Source organism: Aphelocoma coerulescens, chromosome 2, assembly GCF_041296385.1.
Source record: "Aphelocoma coerulescens isolate FSJ_1873_10779 chromosome 2, UR_Acoe_1.0, whole genome shotgun sequence".
NCBI classification, from domain to species: Eukaryota; Metazoa; Chordata; class Aves; order Passeriformes; family Corvidae; genus Aphelocoma; species Aphelocoma coerulescens.
Window position 1 is genome coordinate 146,273,750 of NC_091015.1, and position 20,677 is coordinate 146,294,426.

Consider the following 20,677-nt stretch of genomic DNA (forward strand, 5'->3'; position numbering starts at 1 on the left):
TGTGTGAGTGATGGCTGGCAGGCAGGGATTCCCAGGCTCATGGTAAAGTGAATTCAGGAAATAAGCACATAAATGTTGGGAGAATAACTGCCAGTGGGATTAAATTTCTCTCTCTCTTTTTAGGAATCCATGGATCATCTTTAGTCCTTGACATAAAAGATTTCTTACTTAAAACAAGTCTCAAAGAAAGAGCCAAATCTCTGATAGGCCCTTTTTGCTGCTCTGTTAATGTGGAAGCCAAGTGGTGTAAGCACAGTGGTGATCCTGGCCCAGAGCAATCTATTCCAAAAATCTACATTGATTTGAGAGGAGGACTGCTGCAGGTCTGTATAAGATGGTTATGGTTGTGCTGTTGAGCTGGACTAGCTTTGGATGATTGCGTTTTTGTAAATAAATTGCATGAAAGCCTGTAAAGCTTTGCATCCTACAACTGGCTGTTAGGTTGGGGGTTTTTGCATGTTTATTTGGGTGGTTTTTATTTTACCTTATAAAATAAGTATCTACTCTTCCATGTAAACTGTTGATTGAAAAATTTTGTACAGTGTTTTGAGTTTGGTTTTTTAGTTTTTTTTAATACTACTTAAGCTCTGTATTGTAGCTGTATGTGTGTGTTCCTTAAAACTACTGGATCAAATTACTAACACTTAATATCTAGGGCCCTGTTCTGATGGGTGTGTGTTTGTCTGTCCATGACCTATGTATCTGTAATGCCTAGGGGTAGCCTTAAGAAGTACATATCCTTTCTTTTTAAACTTACACGAATTTCTCAGGGGAGTAATTGCAAACTATTATTTGTAGCAATTAATGCTCAGTTTTCCATGCTATCCTCTCCTTTTTGGAAGTGCCCACAACTTGAAATCAATCCAGGAAACATGGGAGTTCTTGAAATGAAGAATAGATTCTGTGGGGCTTAAACAAGTAGGCTTTAAGATATGTCTTGTTTTAATTATTTCTATTATAGTATCTATACATACCAAATGTTTTTAAATAAATACATAAATCAAGTGTATAAAACACGAAAAGGAAATTTTGACATTTAATTGTGTCATTAAGTTTCATCCCAGAACTGGCATTAGAAGTTCTTAGAACCACAGCACTGGGATAGGGTTGATCAGATAACACCAATTTAGAAAAAATGTATCTTAATGAATAAATAAAGTCAGTTTGTTTCTTTGCTGCTTTTGTTATTTGTTTTTCACAGGTACTTGGCTGAGTACCTCTATGTGTTAGTAATGAAATGCTTATTTTATTTTTTTTCCAACAATTTTGGGTTTTGACAAGTACCAAAAAAAAAAAAAATCTTAAATCTCAGAAAGCCATTTATTATTAAGAGTATAATTAAGGACAATTAGCTTTTGCAGAAGATAATAAAATGTTTGGTCTGGCAGAATAGATTTAAGAATGCTGACAAAATCATTAGCAGTTCTGTTTCAAATTAATTTATTTATGGCTAATGATTTTACCAGCTCTAAACATGACTTCATCTGTCACTGTTAATTTGTATTGCAGCAGAACCTTGAGAGCTTATGTAAAATCGATGCCTCATTGCTGTATGTTGTAGTAGGAGTTCCATGCCCTGGAGTTCCCAGCTGCCTACAAATGAAATTAATGAAAGTATGAGGGAAAAAAATGTTCATCCCTCCTCTATCTGTGGGGAACTGGAGCCTCTGAGATTGGCTTAAGGTGACAGAGAGCTTCTTTGAGGAGGTCCTAAAGTAAGTGTGGGACCCCGAGACCAGAGGTACTCTAGAAACCGTAGCAGAGATGTACTAAATTCAGGGGATGACCTGCTTAGCCTGGGAATGTTTAGCTCAGGATTGGCTGTGGCTGTGTTTCAAGAGGGTCTTGGTTTATTCTGTGGGCTTACTTGCAGATCCATGGCAAGGAAAACCTGCCTTCTTGACAGCTCTACTATGCTCCCTTTAGGCATCTTTTGGGTTTTTTCACATTTTAGAATTGGTATTCCACCATGGAAAATTTGCGCTGCTCTTTATGTGCACACCTGACTTGTTTACTTTACTCACACCCTTACCATGTTAAGTTACTGTCTGGGGATTTTGATTTCATCCCACACTGGTTCCAAGTCTAATTTCTGTATTAATTGCTAGTTGCTTACTTGTCTTCCATGTTGCTTCAAGGCCTGCTTCTGAACATGGAATCTAAAGGACTTGTCCCCATTAATAAGGCTCTCTCAAACAGGAGCTTGATTTGAAAAAAGCAGCAATACTTGTCAAAGCTGGGAGAAAGGAATGTCTTCTTGCCTTTTATTTTGCTACAAAGTGTGTGAATCTTCTGGACTTTGCATGCCCAATTTTATTAGATATTTTTCTGTATTTCTGTTTTAAACTTAAAAAAACTTTGAACTTTTTGACCTCACTTGGAAGACTTACAGAACACGCAATTCATATGCTTCAATTTTGTGCTTAAGATGATCTTTCATATGTCTTTCGAGTCATATTCTTTGCTGTGTCACTTAGTTTTAAATGTATTCCAGAATTCCAGTTCTGGAGCAACAAGCTCTTTGAAGAATTTGAACTTTGTATCTGTAAGGGGTTTTTGTCATATCTTAAATGGAGAAGACCTGTGACCAGTCCTAGCATTATGTTCTTGAATATGACTTTTAAGATCTGTGGTCTTCCAGGCAGCGTCACAAGTGGTAGGAATTAATGCTTTCCTTCAGATAATGAAAAGAACAGATTTGACACATGGTTTTGTAAAGATTTTTTGTTGCTTCTGTTCTTTATTTTAACATTAAGAATGCTTACAAACAATAAAGGTCCAAGTAGAGCAGACTCAAATCTGTATGAAGTTCCTTATGTTTTGGGGAGGTGTTTTTCCCTTCAAAAATGGCTGAATATTTGTATGTAATTTTTTCATCTTTTCTCTCTCTTTTTTTTTTTTCTTTTTAAAGGTTTTCTGGGGTCAAGAGCATTTGAACTGTTTAGTTCTTCTCCAGGAGCTTCTGTGGCAGTACCTGACTAAAAAGGGCAGTGTAGAGACCTTGATACCTGAACGTACATACCCCACTTGTTTTTCTGCGGAAAGGAATCAGGCCTCAAAAACTGAGCATACCTCAGATGATCTGAGAACAGGCCTATTCCAGTATATACAAGATGCAGGTAAGAAGGATATAATTTTGGCTCTCTTTTTTTCTTTCTTTTTTTTCTAGATTAAAAAGTAAAAACAGTAGTAACCTATTAGACATTACTTGCCTCTTACAGTGAATAACTATATTTTTTGGAAAAGCAGTTGACATCTGCTAGAATTAAAAAAAAAAATACTTTGAAAGACTTTTTTGATTTCTTTCCATTAAGCTGTAATGTTTTAAAAGTCAGGGAAATTGCTTTTTTATTTTCTCTCCTTTTGATCCTGAGGGATTTATTTTTAATCACTTTGGTTTCATAAACCAGCATGTTTCTTTCTAGAAATTGTATAACAGATTATAGCTTTCTTTCATTTGACAGAAGCACAAAAGCTGCCCAGTGCCTATGAAGTTGTGTTTTACAATGAAACTGAGGATAGTCCAGGAATGATGCTGTGGAGATATCCAGAACCCAGAGTGCTCACGCTTGTAAGAATTAATCCTGTTCCTTTTAATACCACTGAAGACCCAGATATTAGCACTGCTGACCTTGGAGATGTTCTTCAGGTGGGTAATGAGTTTTCTACTTTCAGTAACAAATGAAAATATTACTGCTGTAAAGTGAAAGTTTTCAAACTGAGATTTATTAAAAACTAGCACAAAACAAATGTCAGGAGCTCTATAAAACCAATATGAGGTACATTCCACAGCTTGAGCACATCTTTAGTTTCAAAACTGCTTGTACAAACATTTTACCCACTTACCTCTAAAGTTTTTATGTTGCATAATAAGCTATAGCCAAGTTTATCAGTTCTAGTTTGCGAGCATGCTTTTTTTATTTCCTCTTTTTATGGTTTCATCCATCAGTCTTTGCTTAAAGATTTCATTTGGTTTGAAACTGAAACAAGAGGAAAAACCTGGTCTGAAATTTCCAAGATCTAGTGGAATCATTGAAGTAAAATCTCCAATCTGGCCATTCTCTCCTGTTTCTGTGATGGCAGATAGCTGTGCTGCTTCTAGTAAGATCCACAAGGTAGAGGCCAAGAGTCTGTTTTCTCTCATTTTGCTTCAAGAGGGTTGAAGTGGACGGTACAATTTGACTGTGTCAGATCGTGGGACTTCTCTTTTAAGGAGAACTGAGTGCTGCAGTCTCTGTGCCTCAAAAATAGACCATACCTCAAAATTAGTGATCCTTAATGCGCTGGAATTTTTGCTTTCTAACGTATACAATCAGGTCATTAGATTTTCTCCTGTCTAATGTAATTCTTTATAAATTCACTTATTCCCTCCAGACTTACTTTGACTTTAGCTCAGTTTTAATTCTGGTAATCTCAGTTTCCCTTTTGTATTACAAATTGGACCTGTCATTATTTTTTTTAATTTCCATCTGGTTGTTAATCAGAATAGTGTTGTGAGTCAAGGGAAATAAATATTTCCCAGTTCTTCCTATTTGTTCAAAACTGTTGAATTATATTTCATTATTGCTAGGATGTTAAAAATTGCTTTTAAAATTTAATTATTCACCAATATGCTTTGAGTTATGAATAAGTAGCATAATCTTCCTCAGATAAATGGTATAATGTTATTACCGTGCACATACTGTTGGTGAGATCATGTAAGTGTCCTGCCAATTTCTTTGCCCTCTAGACAGCCAAATGTCAGCTCCTTTCAGTTATATGAAAATTAAAATTAAATGGAAAAAAATCAGCTCCACTTGGCATGAGGTTTGAATCAAAGATCAAAATTGTGTTATTGTAGTCTGTCTTGAGGTTGCTATGAAAGCCGGCATTTTGCCTTCTTCCAGGCTGGTATTTTTGGAGCACAGTACACCAATTTTTTGGTATAATTACATTACACTCCCATTATAGATAACAGACATCATGAACCATTATGTATGTGCTTGTGTAATAATATGACCCTGTCCAAGGGGGATATCAGTTCTTCTTCAAGTGGGTATACACAGCTGGACTTTCAGTAGCACAAACGTTCTGCTTTGTGCTTCCATACGATGGTCTAGAGAAGAAAATAATGGAATCACTATGATTGCCTTGGAGAGTGAGAAGCACTCTGCTACCAGTGATCAGGTTCTGTCAGCTTCTATTGGGGTTCACGTAATTCTTCAGATTTCTACCACAAGAGAAAATATAAGGATATCAGCCAAATTAGAGGACATCTTGTCAAAAACTCTGCTCTTGGGCACATCATGTGCAGAAATGCCTGCAAGAAGATCCACATTTTGGCTGTGGGCCATTAATTATGGTGGTAATTGCTGCCTGGCCCAAGGTGATGGTTTATCACATTTTCCAGAAATGGCCATACACCTGATGAACAGCCATTTTAAACATGGACAGTGTGCATTTTTTTAATAAACTAACAGAGGTATGTGGGTGGAATAAGTAATACAGAGTCAATTTTTAATTTCTTTAGGTAAATTACATTTACCAAATACTCATCTCAAACTTCAGATTCTAATTTAAGTTAATCATGGGGCCTTTCATCAGCTCCACTTTTCCCCCTGTATAGATGTATGTTAATTAATATACTGTGGATTTAGTGCATATGGAAAACTCATGAAATACAAAGAGAAAAATGATAAAGCAACATTTATTTTATTCAGTTCTTTAAATGAAACATTAGAGAAACATCTGCAAGCCAAGGACTTCAGTTTTTTTGAAAAAAAGGGGTCTAAATATAAAGACAATAATGATAGCAAGCTATATTAAAATTTATTTTTAAAACTTTCCCGGGATTGTGTATATGTTCAAATGTAAGGAGGACCCATAATGTCACCAGCTGTGTTACCCGTCTCCCTTAATCCTCTGCTTCACAATGATACAGTCAAAGGTGCACTTCTGTAGTTTGTCTTGGATTCAAAGTTTTCCAGTTGCATGTTCTTTCTTTCTGAGTAAGTTGCTATGACATTTCATCTAGCTTTCTGTCTTTGTTAAACTTTTAGCATAACGTTTTAATCATGGCTAGGTTTTAGAAGTCTCTGTTTTTATAGCTGTTTTTCAAATTCCTGGAACTTGCAAAAGCTTCACCATAAAGAGATTTTTTCTAAATATTGAAGGTGCATGTTATGTGCTACAGCCAAAGGATAGAGAACAGCTTCAGATTATAAGTTTATATGAACTATATTGTTTCTGTTGAACCTTACCTTGCTGCTATTTCTAGATTGCCCCAAGAGCTGTTTTCTTGTGCTTTCCCTTGTGTTGTTGCAAAGGTAAGCAGTTTCACTGGTCAAGTTTCTAATACTTTGTTTTTACAGTCCAAACATTGTTGCTTTTATTTGTGGAGGGAACAGGAAGAACTGATGTCTCTGCCATGGCATAGCATGTGGCATTTTCTTTAGCAATTTGAAATAGAACTTTGATCTAATTGTTTGAAGGAAGTGAGAATCCTAGATCTGATTGCAAGAAGTATATATTTCTTTGGGGAGATTGAAAGTATCTGAATTTGTTGTACTTCCTGTTTAATAGACATCGCAAACACTTTTAATTTTTAAGCCCTTATTGTCCCATTTTCACATGCTGCAAATGTCCTTTGGCTCTGTGTGATTTACCATTATTTCAGGTAACTAGTATTTGAGGAAACACCTTTCAAAGGTGTAGGATCGTATTGACATGAGAATAATATTCCCACCTCAGGACTAGAGGGAAGTCCAGACTTGGAAAATTGTCACAAATTTTATTCAAAAGGTAAAAAAGCAAGATGAAGTAGCAATGCCATTATTTTTAAAATATTGAAGATTGATATATTGATAAGTCAAAAAAAGGGACGCTCTCTGAGACTTTCTCAGCCATAACAGATGAAACTTAAATTATCCAAGTATACTGCTCATAGGAGGAAGTCTTGTGGTTAAAGACATGTGGATGAGCAACTTCAAAAGCCTATTTTATTCTGTGCTTAAAGAAGGTATGTACACAAAACCAGAGAGAGAAAACCTACTGTTCTTGCTGCAAAAAATTAATTACTGCTACATTTAGGTCACTCTCATGTGCAGATAATTTCTATAATAAAAACTGTGCAGGTGTTTATAAATTTGTCTCATCCAGTATTCACATGTGAAGATGTATGGCATGCCTCAGTTTCCTGGTGTAACTTTAAGCTATATTCTACAAGGCAACCAGCTCGTCATTACAGGACAAAGGTCTTCTGTTTGCTCTGTGATGGTCTTGTTGTGTGGAAGTTAAAGTTGGAATCTGTGGGAGTTGGAATCAGTGATGATTCTCATTCCTATGAAATCTGACCATAAAATGTCTTTCACCAAGGACTTTGAAGCATGGTAATAGATTCAAGTAGATTTTGGTTTAGAATGGATGTAGAAATGTCTCCTGCAGAGGTATCAGCGTGGCAGAAGATACATGAGCGTCTTAGGAGCAAGAATGGGCTAGACAGTCTAAATTTCAGAGTAAAGGCTTCATAGTGTCTCTCTTCATCTCCTAAATGATGAGGACATTGGCTTGATCTGGCTACTAGGACAGCTCAAAGAGAATTTGTGGCAATTTCCTCCATCCTGGTTGTTCTGGTTGCCTTGGAAGAATGGTTAGGAAGAAAGGAGTAAGAGCAATTTCTAATTTCAGACAACAGTTTATGATTATGCAGGTAATTCCATGGTCTCAGAACATAAAGAAAAATTGAATAATAAGAATAATATACTCCACATCATAACAAAGGGCTGTATTTCAAAACTGTTGTGTGATGCTAAATTCAACTGTGTTTGTACAGTTCCTTGGATCTGTCAGGTCTGTATTTGAGGAAGGACAAGTCATCTTCGTTTCTGTGATATTTTTAAAATTCAAAGGAGGGAAAGCAGGAAAAGAAAAGCAGGAAAAAAAATCTGTTACTGATTCATTAGTGACTTTCACATTGTGCAGATACAATATGAAGCTAGCTACATTTAGATATTTAGCCTCAAAGACATTTCTGTTGTATATTTGTTCTGTGGGGCTTAGAACTGTATTTGCACTGTGTGTCTGGTTTCCCCAAAGTCTTCCTGTGTCTTCCTGCAGTCTTGAGAATCTCAGATTTATGTTTATCTTTGCCTGTGATGTTGTTACACTTTTCTGATGTAATCTGGGTTATATTTTTATATCATTTATCTTTACCAAGAACGAGGTTGACAGGTTTAGGTTGGCAGGGGAGAGAGCAAAGATTGGGGGGGGAGGGGAGGGGCTCACCAAGGTAGGAAAACAGTTCATATGGCATCAGGGAAATAATTCTGCTTTTTTGTGCAGGCAGGTGAACAGGACACACAAATTATGTCCTGTACAGCTGGAGGCCTATTTAGTGAACCTTTTACAGAGATTCTCCTTTATTGCCATTCCATTGTAGAGTTATCTTTCCAATGAGGGATGTTGCTGGCACTGCCACATATCTCAAAACAAAACGCTATGTGTTGTCACAGGAGCGTTTACTCAAGTGACATGGATTTAAAAGCAGGAGAAAGCCAGATTTGCCTAATCAAGGTAATCATACAGTGTGTAGTGCTCCAAAGTATGAGTTATCTGATCTATTTAAGGTGCATCACTAACACCAACTTAAAATTCTTTCTCCTGGATTGTCATCCAGTGAGAGATGCAAGCTGTTGAACAAAAAAAAAGATAAACTACAGCATTTGCTGGTTTCTCCATATGAAGTTAAAATAAAATATCTGCTAAACTATAACCCTGACAGGTTTTTGTATTTGAGGATGTTTCCCTTGTGTACCTGCCAGGATTCTTATTGCAGGCAAGTGTAGTCAGCATTATAACAGCTGATGAAAAGATTAATGTGTGCTGAGGTCTTCTTTTTTGGCCTTTCTTCTTTATATAGTGTCCTAAGAAACAGAGCAAAGTTTAGAAAAGGGGTGATTAAATTAAGCAAATCTCAAGGTCTACTGAAGAAAATTTTAGGGCAGTGAGTATAGCTCTGAGGTTGCAAGGGCTTAACTGGGATTTAATAAGGAAAGACTACCTTATTTTCCTTAATAAGGAAAGAAAACCACTGTGGTAAAATTCACACAGAGCATTTCCAAAGGTGGTGAAATCTCTTTTAGGAGAACATAAAATATTTCCAACTTCAAAAGGCAGGGATTCAAAAAATTGTTGCATTGCCTTACATGCATGTGCTATTTAAATAAAGCATTTGCAAACTTGCTAGTCTGGAATCTGATTTTTTTAACGCTGTCAGCCAATGAATAGTAATTTTCTAACACCTTGTGGCTGTTTAAACAGTGGCTTAAGGAAGCATGAGCTAAAGAATGACCGACATTAGACCTACTGTAAGTCATTACTCCAGGAAGGATTTGACATGACAGTCAACAGGAGAAGAATTATGATCAATGTCAAAGACATTCATTTTTCCTTTTAACAGAGAATACTTCATTTTTGGCTGGCTTTGCTTCCTTTTTACTTTTCATTCCCTGTTGGGGCTACAATATTCAGCGGGGCATTTGAGAGTCTGGGAAAAGTGCTTTCTGGGAAACCACAAATTTTTGATTTATTTCTTATATTCCCAAAGCAACAACAATTTTGGAAATCCAGATGATTTGTGGGTGACAGGTTAGTGATTTAAGCTCATGGTGTTACTAGATAATAAGCTGTAAAGTTTAACTATGCTTCTTGATAAACCTGTTGGTTTGCAAGTTTTGAATCTACTGCCACACAGTTCAGTACTGTCTTCGAATAATGAGACTTTTTAGATGGATGGAGAAATAATGTGAATTGCTCAGAAGGCAAATTTGGTGCTTTGTCTGCTTTTTAAAGCTTACATTTCTTGTTAATTTTATCTTTGGATGTTATTCAAAATTACTGTAATAGTCACACTACTACTATATAAAGACTCTATGCAGTGTTTTTATTATCTCTCTACTGTGTGAAGAGTTGCAACAAGCTTGAAAAGAAACAATAGTTGTTGAACATATCTGATCATAAACTAGAAGTGTAACAAATGCCATTTATTCTAATGTAGGGAACCTCTTTCTCAGCAGTAAATGCAGTGTTTCCATTCATGCATAAGACAAAAATGGGTGCAGGTCATCACGTAAACAGCTGGTCTGTGTAAGAGGGCCATAGGTTTGTTTGTAGCTTGAGCCACTTACACTCCAGATGATCTGCATGTGAGCACATTTTCTGATCTGAGTTTTGCACATGTTTTCCAAAGTTAAGACTCTGATTATTAATTGTAAGTATTGTCTTCATTTTCTTGCAAGGAAGGAAAGAGGGACTAAAGAAGTTGGAGTCTTAAGCAGATGTTGAAACAGAGCCCATTCTCTTTGGGAATTCCAGCTTTAAACATTATTTGTGAACTTCCTTGCCTGAGAGTAGGATTATCTCAGACTTTACTATTTTGTTACTGGTTTGTGTGTGTATAATCTTAATTATCTTGCTGTGTGATCTTAGTGTTCCCTTCATCAAGATGAGACTGTATCGTTTGTCCTAGAGTTTCTGTGCAGTCTGCAGGGAGTTAAGCGTAACTTCTTGGGAATGTTAATGGAAGTTTTGCATAATTTGCCTGTGCATCACAGTGAAATTTACCCTTAGGGGTTACTGAGCCAGTGAAAATTCTACCGGGTGCCAGAGGACTGACGAAACCATCAGATTATCTTAATGACAGATTTACACTCTCCTCGTGTTCTGTACTCTTCAGATTTTGTGACTCTGATTTATGAAACTTTGCAAACCCAAGTACTTCCGTCTGTACACCGACTTTGTGGTACTTCTTCTAGGAGTCAGGCTTTACTGTGGTGAGAATATGTGGTCAAAGTAGCTCATATACTGAAAATTGTAAGGTACTTTATGTATTAATAGACTGCTAACCTCAATCCCAGTGGTGACTACATTTCAACAGCATAGTCCCTATATTAATAATAAATACTGAAGCCTAGAAAATTAAAAACCTTAAATGAAACATGGAAGATAGTTCCTGTATCAGAAAGAGAGAAAAAAGTGTATTTCAAGAAGTAGACGAGTCCCGAATGTCAGATGTCCAATCTGAATGCTTTTGTTTCTCAACAGTTGGAACAACACATTAAGATCTAATAAATTAAAGAAATATTGTTGCTTTTGCTATTTAAAAGGCAAGTGGTCGTCACATAAACTCAGTCTCAAGTTGATTGACAATTATTAGAAAAGTTTGACACTTAGCAGTGCGTAATTTTCCTGTTTAAAGTCCTGCAGAAATCTCAGTTACAGCCCAGCACTATTTTGTGCTTTCTTAACAAAAGCTGTTAGTGTGTTTAGAGTAATTTTTCCATAATGGAAAAAGCCAGTATCTGTGACAGATTACATTACTCCTCGCACCTGCATTTGCTCTGAACCTGCTAGCCTGATAAATTGATAAGTTGGTCGCATGTTGTTTTAAAAAGGCAAAGAACATAGTTCCTAATAAAAGAATGCTACATATTTCTTCTAAAAGGTTAAAAAGCATTTCTCAGGGCTCTTAAATTACCATATTCTGATACCAGGGGAAAATAAAACCTGGGCTTAGAGCCTTGTTTGTACTTAGAAGGCTTTCCGGACAGGAAGGCAATCTTGATGCAATTCAGTAAGCCACAATACCAGTGGGGCATTACAGGTGAAAAAATTGCAGCTGTACCCCTCACCACAATGTATTACAACTGTACAGTGGAATATTTCCTGTACAGAAATAGGGCTTGGTTAACTTTGTTTCCCAAGAGTAGATCACATTAAAATGTTATAAAATCATGATTTCCTGCATTTGAATACTTGTGGTTTCTCAACTGGTTCCAATATTACAAAAGGTTTTTTATAGCTTCTATTAGTTGAAGATGTATAGAAGCTTTTTTCCAAAGTCAGCTAAAAGGAAGTTATGTATTTTTAAAGAACAATTTTTCTCAGAAGACAAGAGTTTTCTTTCACATCTCTTTATTATAACTCTATTTGATATTTATTTTATAAACTGCAGGACAGATGTAAATTTAAATAAAATGAAATAAATGTACTTATAGGACTATTATATGTTAAGTGGAGTTGAAAGAGCCATGGTATATGTCATTACTTAGATAACAAAATAGTAATTATTTTCATTAGTCAGCCAAAGACCTCACTATGGATAGAGGAAGAAACTAAATCAAGCACATATTGCACATTAAATTTTAAAGTGAGTATTTTTAATTTGTCTTAGCTTTAGAACCAAATTTATTTTTAAAAAATTCAAAGAGAATTAAAACAATTCTGTGAAGAAATTATATGGCATAATTTTGAAAAACATCTCCAGCTGGGGTGTCTGATTATTCCAGGGTGTTGAAAAATTGAGACTGTACCGAAGTGGAATAACTTTTACTGCCTGAAATATACAGGTATGTAACACTTCAAACTGCTGTCAAAGTACAGAAAATCATACTGAAAACACAAAGGAAATTGAAGAGAGTGGGACAGCAAATACTTTGTACAACTAAATGATTTTAATCTGAGTACTACAGCTAATCCTAACACTACTAACATAAGGCTGTATTTTTACCTCACTGTAAGCCATCACTTTTTTCTGGTGGTTTGGTTGTTTGGTTTTTTCCTTTCATGAAATGGGGATATTGGTGGTCTGTAGCTGTGCCAGGAGCGTCTGTTTTCCACACAGATATCATACCATCTTAGCTCTGAGGAAGGCTAAAAAAAAAATTCTCTAACAGTGGTTTGTAGCATGATTTCACAGTGTCAATCACACAAGATAAACAGGAATGTGGATGTTGAAGTATCCTACATTTGTCCAAAAAGTAGGTGTTCCGCTGGTCAGATTGAATTGTGTATGTTGTGTGAAAAGGCATATTACGAAGTTCTATTCTATTTAATATTATTTTTCTTTTGGGCATATTTTCTACATATTGTATTTTTCTGCAAAATTCTTTTGCTAGTTTTATATAAATAATACTTCAAAATCAAATTCAAAACTAATGTTCCTGGTAGTTATTGCCAAGCCTTTTTCTCTTATAAAAGTCTGGATAAAACTTTTTATTTCCTGCTACTGCAACTTCTGTTCACCTAATGAGAGAATTGTATTTTTAAGAAAGTTGGCCCTAAACCAGTAAAATATCTTAATAAAAGAATAGCTTTATTACAGAGCAATCAGTTTATTCATGCTCAGGAAGCTGAAGTCAAAATCTCAGTATGGGTTGGTGTCTGACTCAGAGTGCTTTTAGTTTGTGTTGTGTTCTGCCTCATTCACTGAGGTGGCCCTGCATGGACAAGATAAAACACACACACACTTCCTGTCTTCTGTGTGCATTTTTTTGTACAGTAGTTGTTTCTGGACCAAGAATAGCTTAATTTCCAAGAGGAAGCGCCCACGATCTGGGGGACTGAGATTCAAGAAATGAATGTATCTTCTGTAAAAGCTTCTTTTCTAGCAAATCCATCAATCAAAAGGAAGCATCCCTGAAAGAAACATTAGGCACATCCTGTAACCCAGCTGTTAATATCTATCTTTCTTTCTCAACTGGACAAGATGTATTTTGCGACCTAAGAAATCTGCATGTATATAGTTTAAAAGTTCATTTTTTTATATTGAGTTTTAAAATCACATGCTTCAGTATTTAAGGCATAATACTTTTTGTACAGCCTTCATTCAACAACTTCAAAGAAGTAGGCTGATGGCAGTAGCTTTTTCCTAGAGGCAAAAAAGATGTCTGTGAAAAAGATGGGATTAGTTAAGTAATATTTTAATTATTTCTCTCCTAGTTGGAAATTATGTCCATGTCTGAGACCAGTTAGCATTCTGACAAAATGTGTATTGAATAATAGATATGATCGTTAATGGTAACATGACAGATTGTAGAAGTGCACTGGTGTTGGCTCTCTGCTCAGCTACATTTCAACATTGAATTGTACCTGTAGACAGATAAGTGCTGTGCACCCAGTACTTTTCAAGTCCAAATTAGCCAAGTAGTCTAAAGCTGTGAGGATAACATCAGCTCACAGGAAAATATAGAAGCATGTTGTGATCTTGAAATTCTTTAAAAGCACTTAAGGGTCAACACTCATTTCTCTATCAAGTCTTAATATTACACATAACCACAAGTGGGAATAAGGAGTATCCATCTGTAAAACACAAGGATGAAATTAATAACAGAGCATTAACAGGCTGTGTAGCATTTCTTGACCCCCTAGTTTCCAAGTAGGGATTAAATTATTCTGGTACAGATAATGTGTGACACAATATATGATCAATAAGAAAAAACACAATCTATCACACTGTAATGCTTTAGTGGGAGTACTTCATGTTGGTTACTAATGTAATACTGTTCTGCTGATAGATTACCAAGTATGAAGGGAATTACTTGAAGGATGCAGTGTTTTATGAGGATTTTCAGGTTTCTCATTGTTTGACTTTTTTTTTTGGTGAGATGTGTATGTTGGAGGTTTCAGCTCTGCGCAAATCAGAGATGTTTCTCATATGTGTTAGTGTAATATACACGAAAATTTTTGTCTTAAAATAGAGTGAAATAAGATTCAGAGAAAACAAGAATCTGTTCTCTTCTAATTAAAAAGATTTTTGCTCCAAGGCAGCTATGTCCAAACAGTTGTTTGTATCCTGTACATGCAGGGGGCATGACTGGAATTGTCACCTGGAGACAACTGCTTTTCTTCCAGTCAGAATTTGCCAATACACCATTTTCCTTCTTCTTTCAAACACTGCCATGCAATTTTCAGATCTCCAATGTCTGTAGTTCACAGCGGTAAAGAGAAAAAGGAGCCGCTTTCAATTTCTCTGCTTAGAGTTTAGGTTGTTTCATACAGCTTTTCATTTCTGTTTCTAATCTCTGTTGTTAATGCTGCTGAAAAGTAAAGCATTTGTCTGTGTCTTTGCTCCCTGTTGCCATAATCATCCTTTTAAATAACTGTGTGTGCCATAGTGTGTGGTTTTCTAGCAAAAAAGAGCTTGGAGATTCTTGGTTAAATTTGAGCTCACAGTTAAATAATACTTTTATGCACACTTAAGTGACAGGTGCATACAATCATTGCAATTAAAACTGTCTTTGAGAGCTATGGAAGAAGACAAAAAGCTGCAGGGAAGTGTCTGCTGGAGAACCAAGTTTGTTGTTTAGCAAAAAAGTTAAATATGCTTTGTTTGTGTTTGCTTTTTTAGAGGCAGCCCTAGTGCTCACATTTTCTAAGAGGTAACAATTATTTGGATTATAGCTCAGGTTTTATTCAAATATTTTAAGGTAAAAGCACCATACTTAATTCGACATGTGGAGAATTTTTTGTTGCAACTAGCTCACTTATTCCCGCTGCTGATGACTCAGTTCTGGCATTATAATCCCTTTCCAGGCTTTCACAACTATTATTTTTGGCAGCCTGTATTGCCCAGAGCTACCATCTTTCCTTAAACTTATCCAGATTAGGCATTAGTAATAAACCCCCTAGAACAAATAAAGCTAGATATGTAGAAATCAAAGATTCTAAGTCAACTAAGTCTTTTGCAAGCTTCAAACTAGAAAGCTTACAGTTTGTGTAGTTCCAAAGCATGAGCTGTATTTTTATAGGCAATCACATAATGTGTGCCCTTGATTTGTTATCTCTAATGTACCGATGACACTTCGAAACATATTGTCTCTTGCTCTGGTAGATTTCTTGACATATTACAACATAGTTAGAAAAAAATTGTAAACCAAAATAAAGAGGAATAATCTTTTCTTCTTGCTGACCAGTCTGCTTTAACTGTTTAGTGATGTTTTTTCTGGCTACTCATACCACTGAGTTCAGCAATCACTCCTGTGCCTTTCCAGATTTTTCGTAATTCACTTTAGAGGTTGTAATGAAATATACAGAATCACAGAATGGGTAAGGCTGGAAGGGTCCACAGTGGATCCTCTGGTCCAACCTCCCTGCTCAAGCAGGGTCCTCCCAGAGCACATGATACAGGATTGCACCCAGGTGGTTCTTGAATATCTCCAGTGAAGGGGACTCTACAATCTCTCTCAGTCAGCCACACAGTAAAGAAGTTCTTCCTCATACTCAGATGAAACTTCCACTGTGTTAGTTTATACCACAGACCACAGCCTGAAGAGGAGTTATGAAGTTATTACTTCTTTATGGCATAATAATTGTTTTCATCATTTTACTTTGCCATCTTTTCCTCAAGAGGTGTTTCAATAGATCTACCGCCTACGGGGTGGGTGGAAATACTGATGTACCTTCTCTTTTTTTTTTTTATTTTTAAACAGGATGTGTGAAATCCAGTTTGGGTTTTTCAAGTTTTGTTCTGCCTTTATTTTTAATCTTTATTTTCTATCACTCTATATTATTTTCCTCTATCCTTACTGATAGTTTTATGATTTATGTATTGTAGTGCCACTTAAGAAATTCTCTTAATGTACTCTCTAACTTGTTCTTCCAGCTCATTAATCTTAGTGGGGATAGAATTCATCACCTTTCCTAGCCTCCTTTAAAATGCCCATTACTTTCTATTCTAATCCAATTTTATGAGATTCTTGTTAGGGAGATTTGCATACTTAAAATGAGTTTTGTTTTGAGATGTAATCTAAGAGAAATAAGTATGCTAAATATGATAGCTTTGTGAGACTTCTGTTGCACACGTTACTCAATAACATTGATAAGAAAAGGTAATTCAGATGTTGATAGACATTAGGAAGCACAAGACCAAACTAAGTATTCAAATATATTTAATAAGGTTCCTAAAAGAATCTCAAGGTATTTTAAGGACTGAGATTAAAAAGTGTGCAGAAATAAATACTGCTGTATGTAAACTATATATGCAGCCATGAAAGGCTGCAGCCTTTTGTCAGAAATTAAACAGATCCTTTTGTAATTATGTAATTCCAAGACTTTATGCTATAGGAAGTATGTCAAGTATTACAATCTTTAAACAAACTCAAATGTTTTATTAGCAGTGGAGATTGTGAAGGTTTAAAAAAAGAAGTATGTGAGGGTGAATGGCTCCACAATGTAGTACAAAAGATAGCAGATGATGGAAGCTGCTCTTTATGTGTTCATAGTTAACATAGGGGAGTTCTTTAGATGTATCCATAATTGAAGGGTAGGAACATTGCTATGTTAGAGTAGCAGTCTTGAGTGTTTGTCCACAGGCATTAAACATTCAAATAATTTAGCACTGAGAAGTTCTGAAAAAAATCTTAAACTATAGTGGCACTGAGATCAAAAAGAATCACTTTAGTGTGACTTTGAAATACGGCCACAAATATAATGTGGTATTTCTTATTGCTGCTGTTGTGCACAGCACTGTTGTTTTCTGGGTCATCAAGCCCAGCCTCCTCCCATTGGGGCAATGCTTGTTATTTTCTCCATCTAATTAACAAATCAAAAGCAGCTTTCATGTCACCAAGGCTGTCCTTGTACATCCCCATCTTTTTCTGTACTGTTTCTAGCCTTACACTTTATTCATAGGGCAACTCAATTTTGACACGAAATTTCTATAGACTTGATTTCTATTAATTGTTTCTCTCCAGAGGTGTCTGGGTGGATCAATTATGTTCCTGTTGTTTCATTTCATTTAGTCCTCAACTCTCCACAGCAAGAGTTAATAGAGTTTTAAGACGAAGAATTGGAAGCATGGCATACTCCTGATGAGTCTCCACTGATGTTTTATAGAAATGAATTAATATTTGTCCCTCATTTTTGGAAATATCTCACCTGATGTGTCTCAAGATGGCATTTGCTTTTTCCAGGCATCATCATACTGCCTCACAATTTCCGACTGACATTTACAGATCTCACCCTTTCCAATTGAATATGTACCTTATAAACAAATGTGTTATCTTTACACATATGACATGTGGTTTTGATGTTAAATCAATCCCTTTTTCTCACACTTTATTCTTCAAAATTAAATCAGCTCTCCTGATTGATACTGCTGTGGTACTCTACGTTATATACATTACTGGCATCAGAGGTTTACTGACAGTTACCAGATTTTTTTTTTTTGTCCTACATCTTGAACTAAAAAAATTTTAGTAACTGTGGTTGCTTTTTTCAGTCTTCACATATCATTGTGACTTGACAAATGTAGTAAAAATCCACCTTTCAGGCTCTGTGGTTCCACATGTTAATTCCTCCAGAATTCTTTGGTGATTATTTATGTTCCTTTGCCGTCCCCAGCTTGAACCACTGAGCTCCCTGAATTTTCCTTCTTAACCTTCATTCCTGTTAATTAATCAGCTTGCTGTCACCTCCATCTGCATTATAATCTTTACTGAATAACAAGGAAGAATGTTTACAAAACTTTTTCTACATTTACTTGCATCTCTGCCATATTCTTACTTTTTTTCCCTAGTTATTTATGTATGCATGTCTATGCACAAGTACACAGCGATAAAACAGGTAATAGGACATACCTGCAATTTTTTCTTACTATTTGCTTTATGTCAGCTTGACTTTTAGTAATTCAGCTAAATATGGCAGTGTACAACTGCTATAACTGTGGATTTCTGTACCTTAATTCTAAAATCTTCATAGCTGACTGAGTTTGCATTTAAATTCATATTCTCATTCACTTTCTTTCTATTACCAAAAAAAAAAAAAAAAGAAAAAGACACACCTAGGATACAACCCTTTAAGATCTATACTTTTATTAAAATTGGTTTTCTATTGCCTATAGAAATGTCTATAATAACATTCTCTCCAGTTCAGTGATACATCTAGAAATAATTACAAGTGGATTATTTACAGACTTAAATTTAGGGATGTAATTAAGCACAAGCTACTATGTATTTATGTGGTTTCATTTGCATTTATTTGTCTAGATATTCCTTGAAAGAAAAGATCATGTGCTTACAAGTACTTCATTATTTCACTCAAGATTTTTAGCAATGTGTTGGCCCACCACAAAGTGTTGTGTTGTCTATTACAATTACTTCTCTGCATCATTGATTATTTTAATAAACTTATATTTTGTTATGTAATAAAAATAAAACAAAGAGTTCAAGGAAAAAAATAATTATTACTAGAATCTCTTTAATACCATGATGCGTAGACATCTGATGGATTTTTTGGCTGCATAATACAAATACTGGTTAGATTAATTGCCTTTGTTATTCATGGTTTCCTGTGGAATAAGAAGCTGTTTTTGTACAGAGGAAGAGAAGGTTGAAAGTATTAGTCTGCAATGACATTCTGAAAACATTTTCATTTAAGTCAAGACAGCACAAGATCTCAGTAATGGTTACAGTTATGATTTTCTATATGACCATTTACTTTTATTTAGTTTAATTAGTTTTACACTTTTAGTGTGTAGATGAAAATGCATTTGCAATCAAGCATAAAGTAATTATGCCTTTTCCCTTTTATCACAGGTTCCTTGCAGCTTGGAGTACTGGGATGAGCTTCAGAAATCATTTGTTGCATTCCGGGAATTCAGTCTATCAGAAAGTAAAGTCTGTGAACTCCAGCTGCCCAGCATCAGCCTTGTGAACGATCAGAAAGAGCTCATAGCCTCTGACCTATGGAGGATTGTCCTCAACACCAGCCAGAATGTGGCTGATGACCAGAGGTAATTTTAAAGGAGGAGGGAAAAGACATCTAATGCTACCTACACTCCTGAAAAATCTGTTTCAAGAGACTTAGAAATTAAGATGCTGTTTTCATATGCAATAAGAGTAGTTAGTCCTGCATGAGCTTCAGACTGTAGTTCACCTTCACACAAGGGCATGGAGTGTGCACAAAAAGAGCTTTCCTTTAGATTCATAGGCAGCCTGGCAGCATCATAACCATCCATTTTTTGAATACGAGACTTACTGAAAAGTGGAGACAAACAGGTCCTGAAACCTCTTAGCTGCACAAGGCAGTAAAATCAGCTAATTAACAAAAGAAGGCTTAGGTGCAATCCATTCTATAATGTAGTAGTAAACATTCTTCTTCCATTCAATACTTACGCATCACCTTGATTCTCTCCTCAGTGCAAATCAATGACTATTTTAAATATATTGAATAAAATGTTATTTCAATAGTATTGCATTATTATTCACACATTGCTTACTATGCTAACAGTAAAAAAAATTAAATCAGTGTTTTGAAGCACCGGGGATCCATTTTTCATTATGTTTACAGCTAGAAACAGTGTGCAATGACAGATATTCACTCTGTTTGCGTTCATTCCATTTTGGTTAATATGTAGAGTAAAAGAAATGAGTACAAGGTCTGTCCAGAAACAGCAGTGGAATTGCTTTCAAAGACCTGCTTAACATTTTATATTTAGAGCAGAAAACCCAAAATTACTCTCTTGCGTTGTTGGTATTGGCTGATTCTTGCTGCTTGTTTATGAACCCCAGCTTCAGTATGAGTATGTAGCATCCATGTATGTGATGAACAAAGCTGCAGAATTCAGAGAAATCAGGGAATATGAGCATGGCTAACAAAATCAATGAAGAAAATTAAACATCTGGTTTCCATTAATAGTATCAGGTTGAAAATGATTTCTTGATGTTAATTGTGAAAGAATGCATTTTCATCATTGAGAAGTTAAGTGTTTTAGACAAGGTTAATTCCTCTGAATGTGGGACCCTGGCAGAATTGCCTTCCTGGTCAGCTTAACACCACAGAAATGTGAACTTGGTGGGAACTGGAAATGATGTAGTGAAATTTAGTAGATTTTTTTTTTATCAAGGCATTTAGCACTGTAGTC

General features: G+C 35.6%; 1 protein-coding gene across 8 annotated transcripts in view; it reads left to right on the forward strand.

The window, feature by feature from the left end:
• The window catches only part of VPS13B (vacuolar protein sorting 13 homolog B), a 434,575-nt gene that overhangs the window by 352,504 nt on the left and 61,394 nt on the right, over positions 1–20,677 (forward strand). For all 8 annotated transcript variants that reach the window (XM_069005219.1, XM_069005215.1, XM_069005221.1 and 5 more), the window contains 4 exons: positions 124–323; positions 2,912–3,119; positions 3,465–3,649; positions 19,350–19,546. In XM_069005219.1, coding sequence (XP_068861320.1) covers positions 124–323; positions 2,912–3,119; positions 3,465–3,649; positions 19,350–19,546 — 790 coding nt within the window. The remainder of the gene's footprint in view (positions 1–123; positions 324–2,911; positions 3,120–3,464; positions 3,650–19,349; positions 19,547–20,677) is intronic.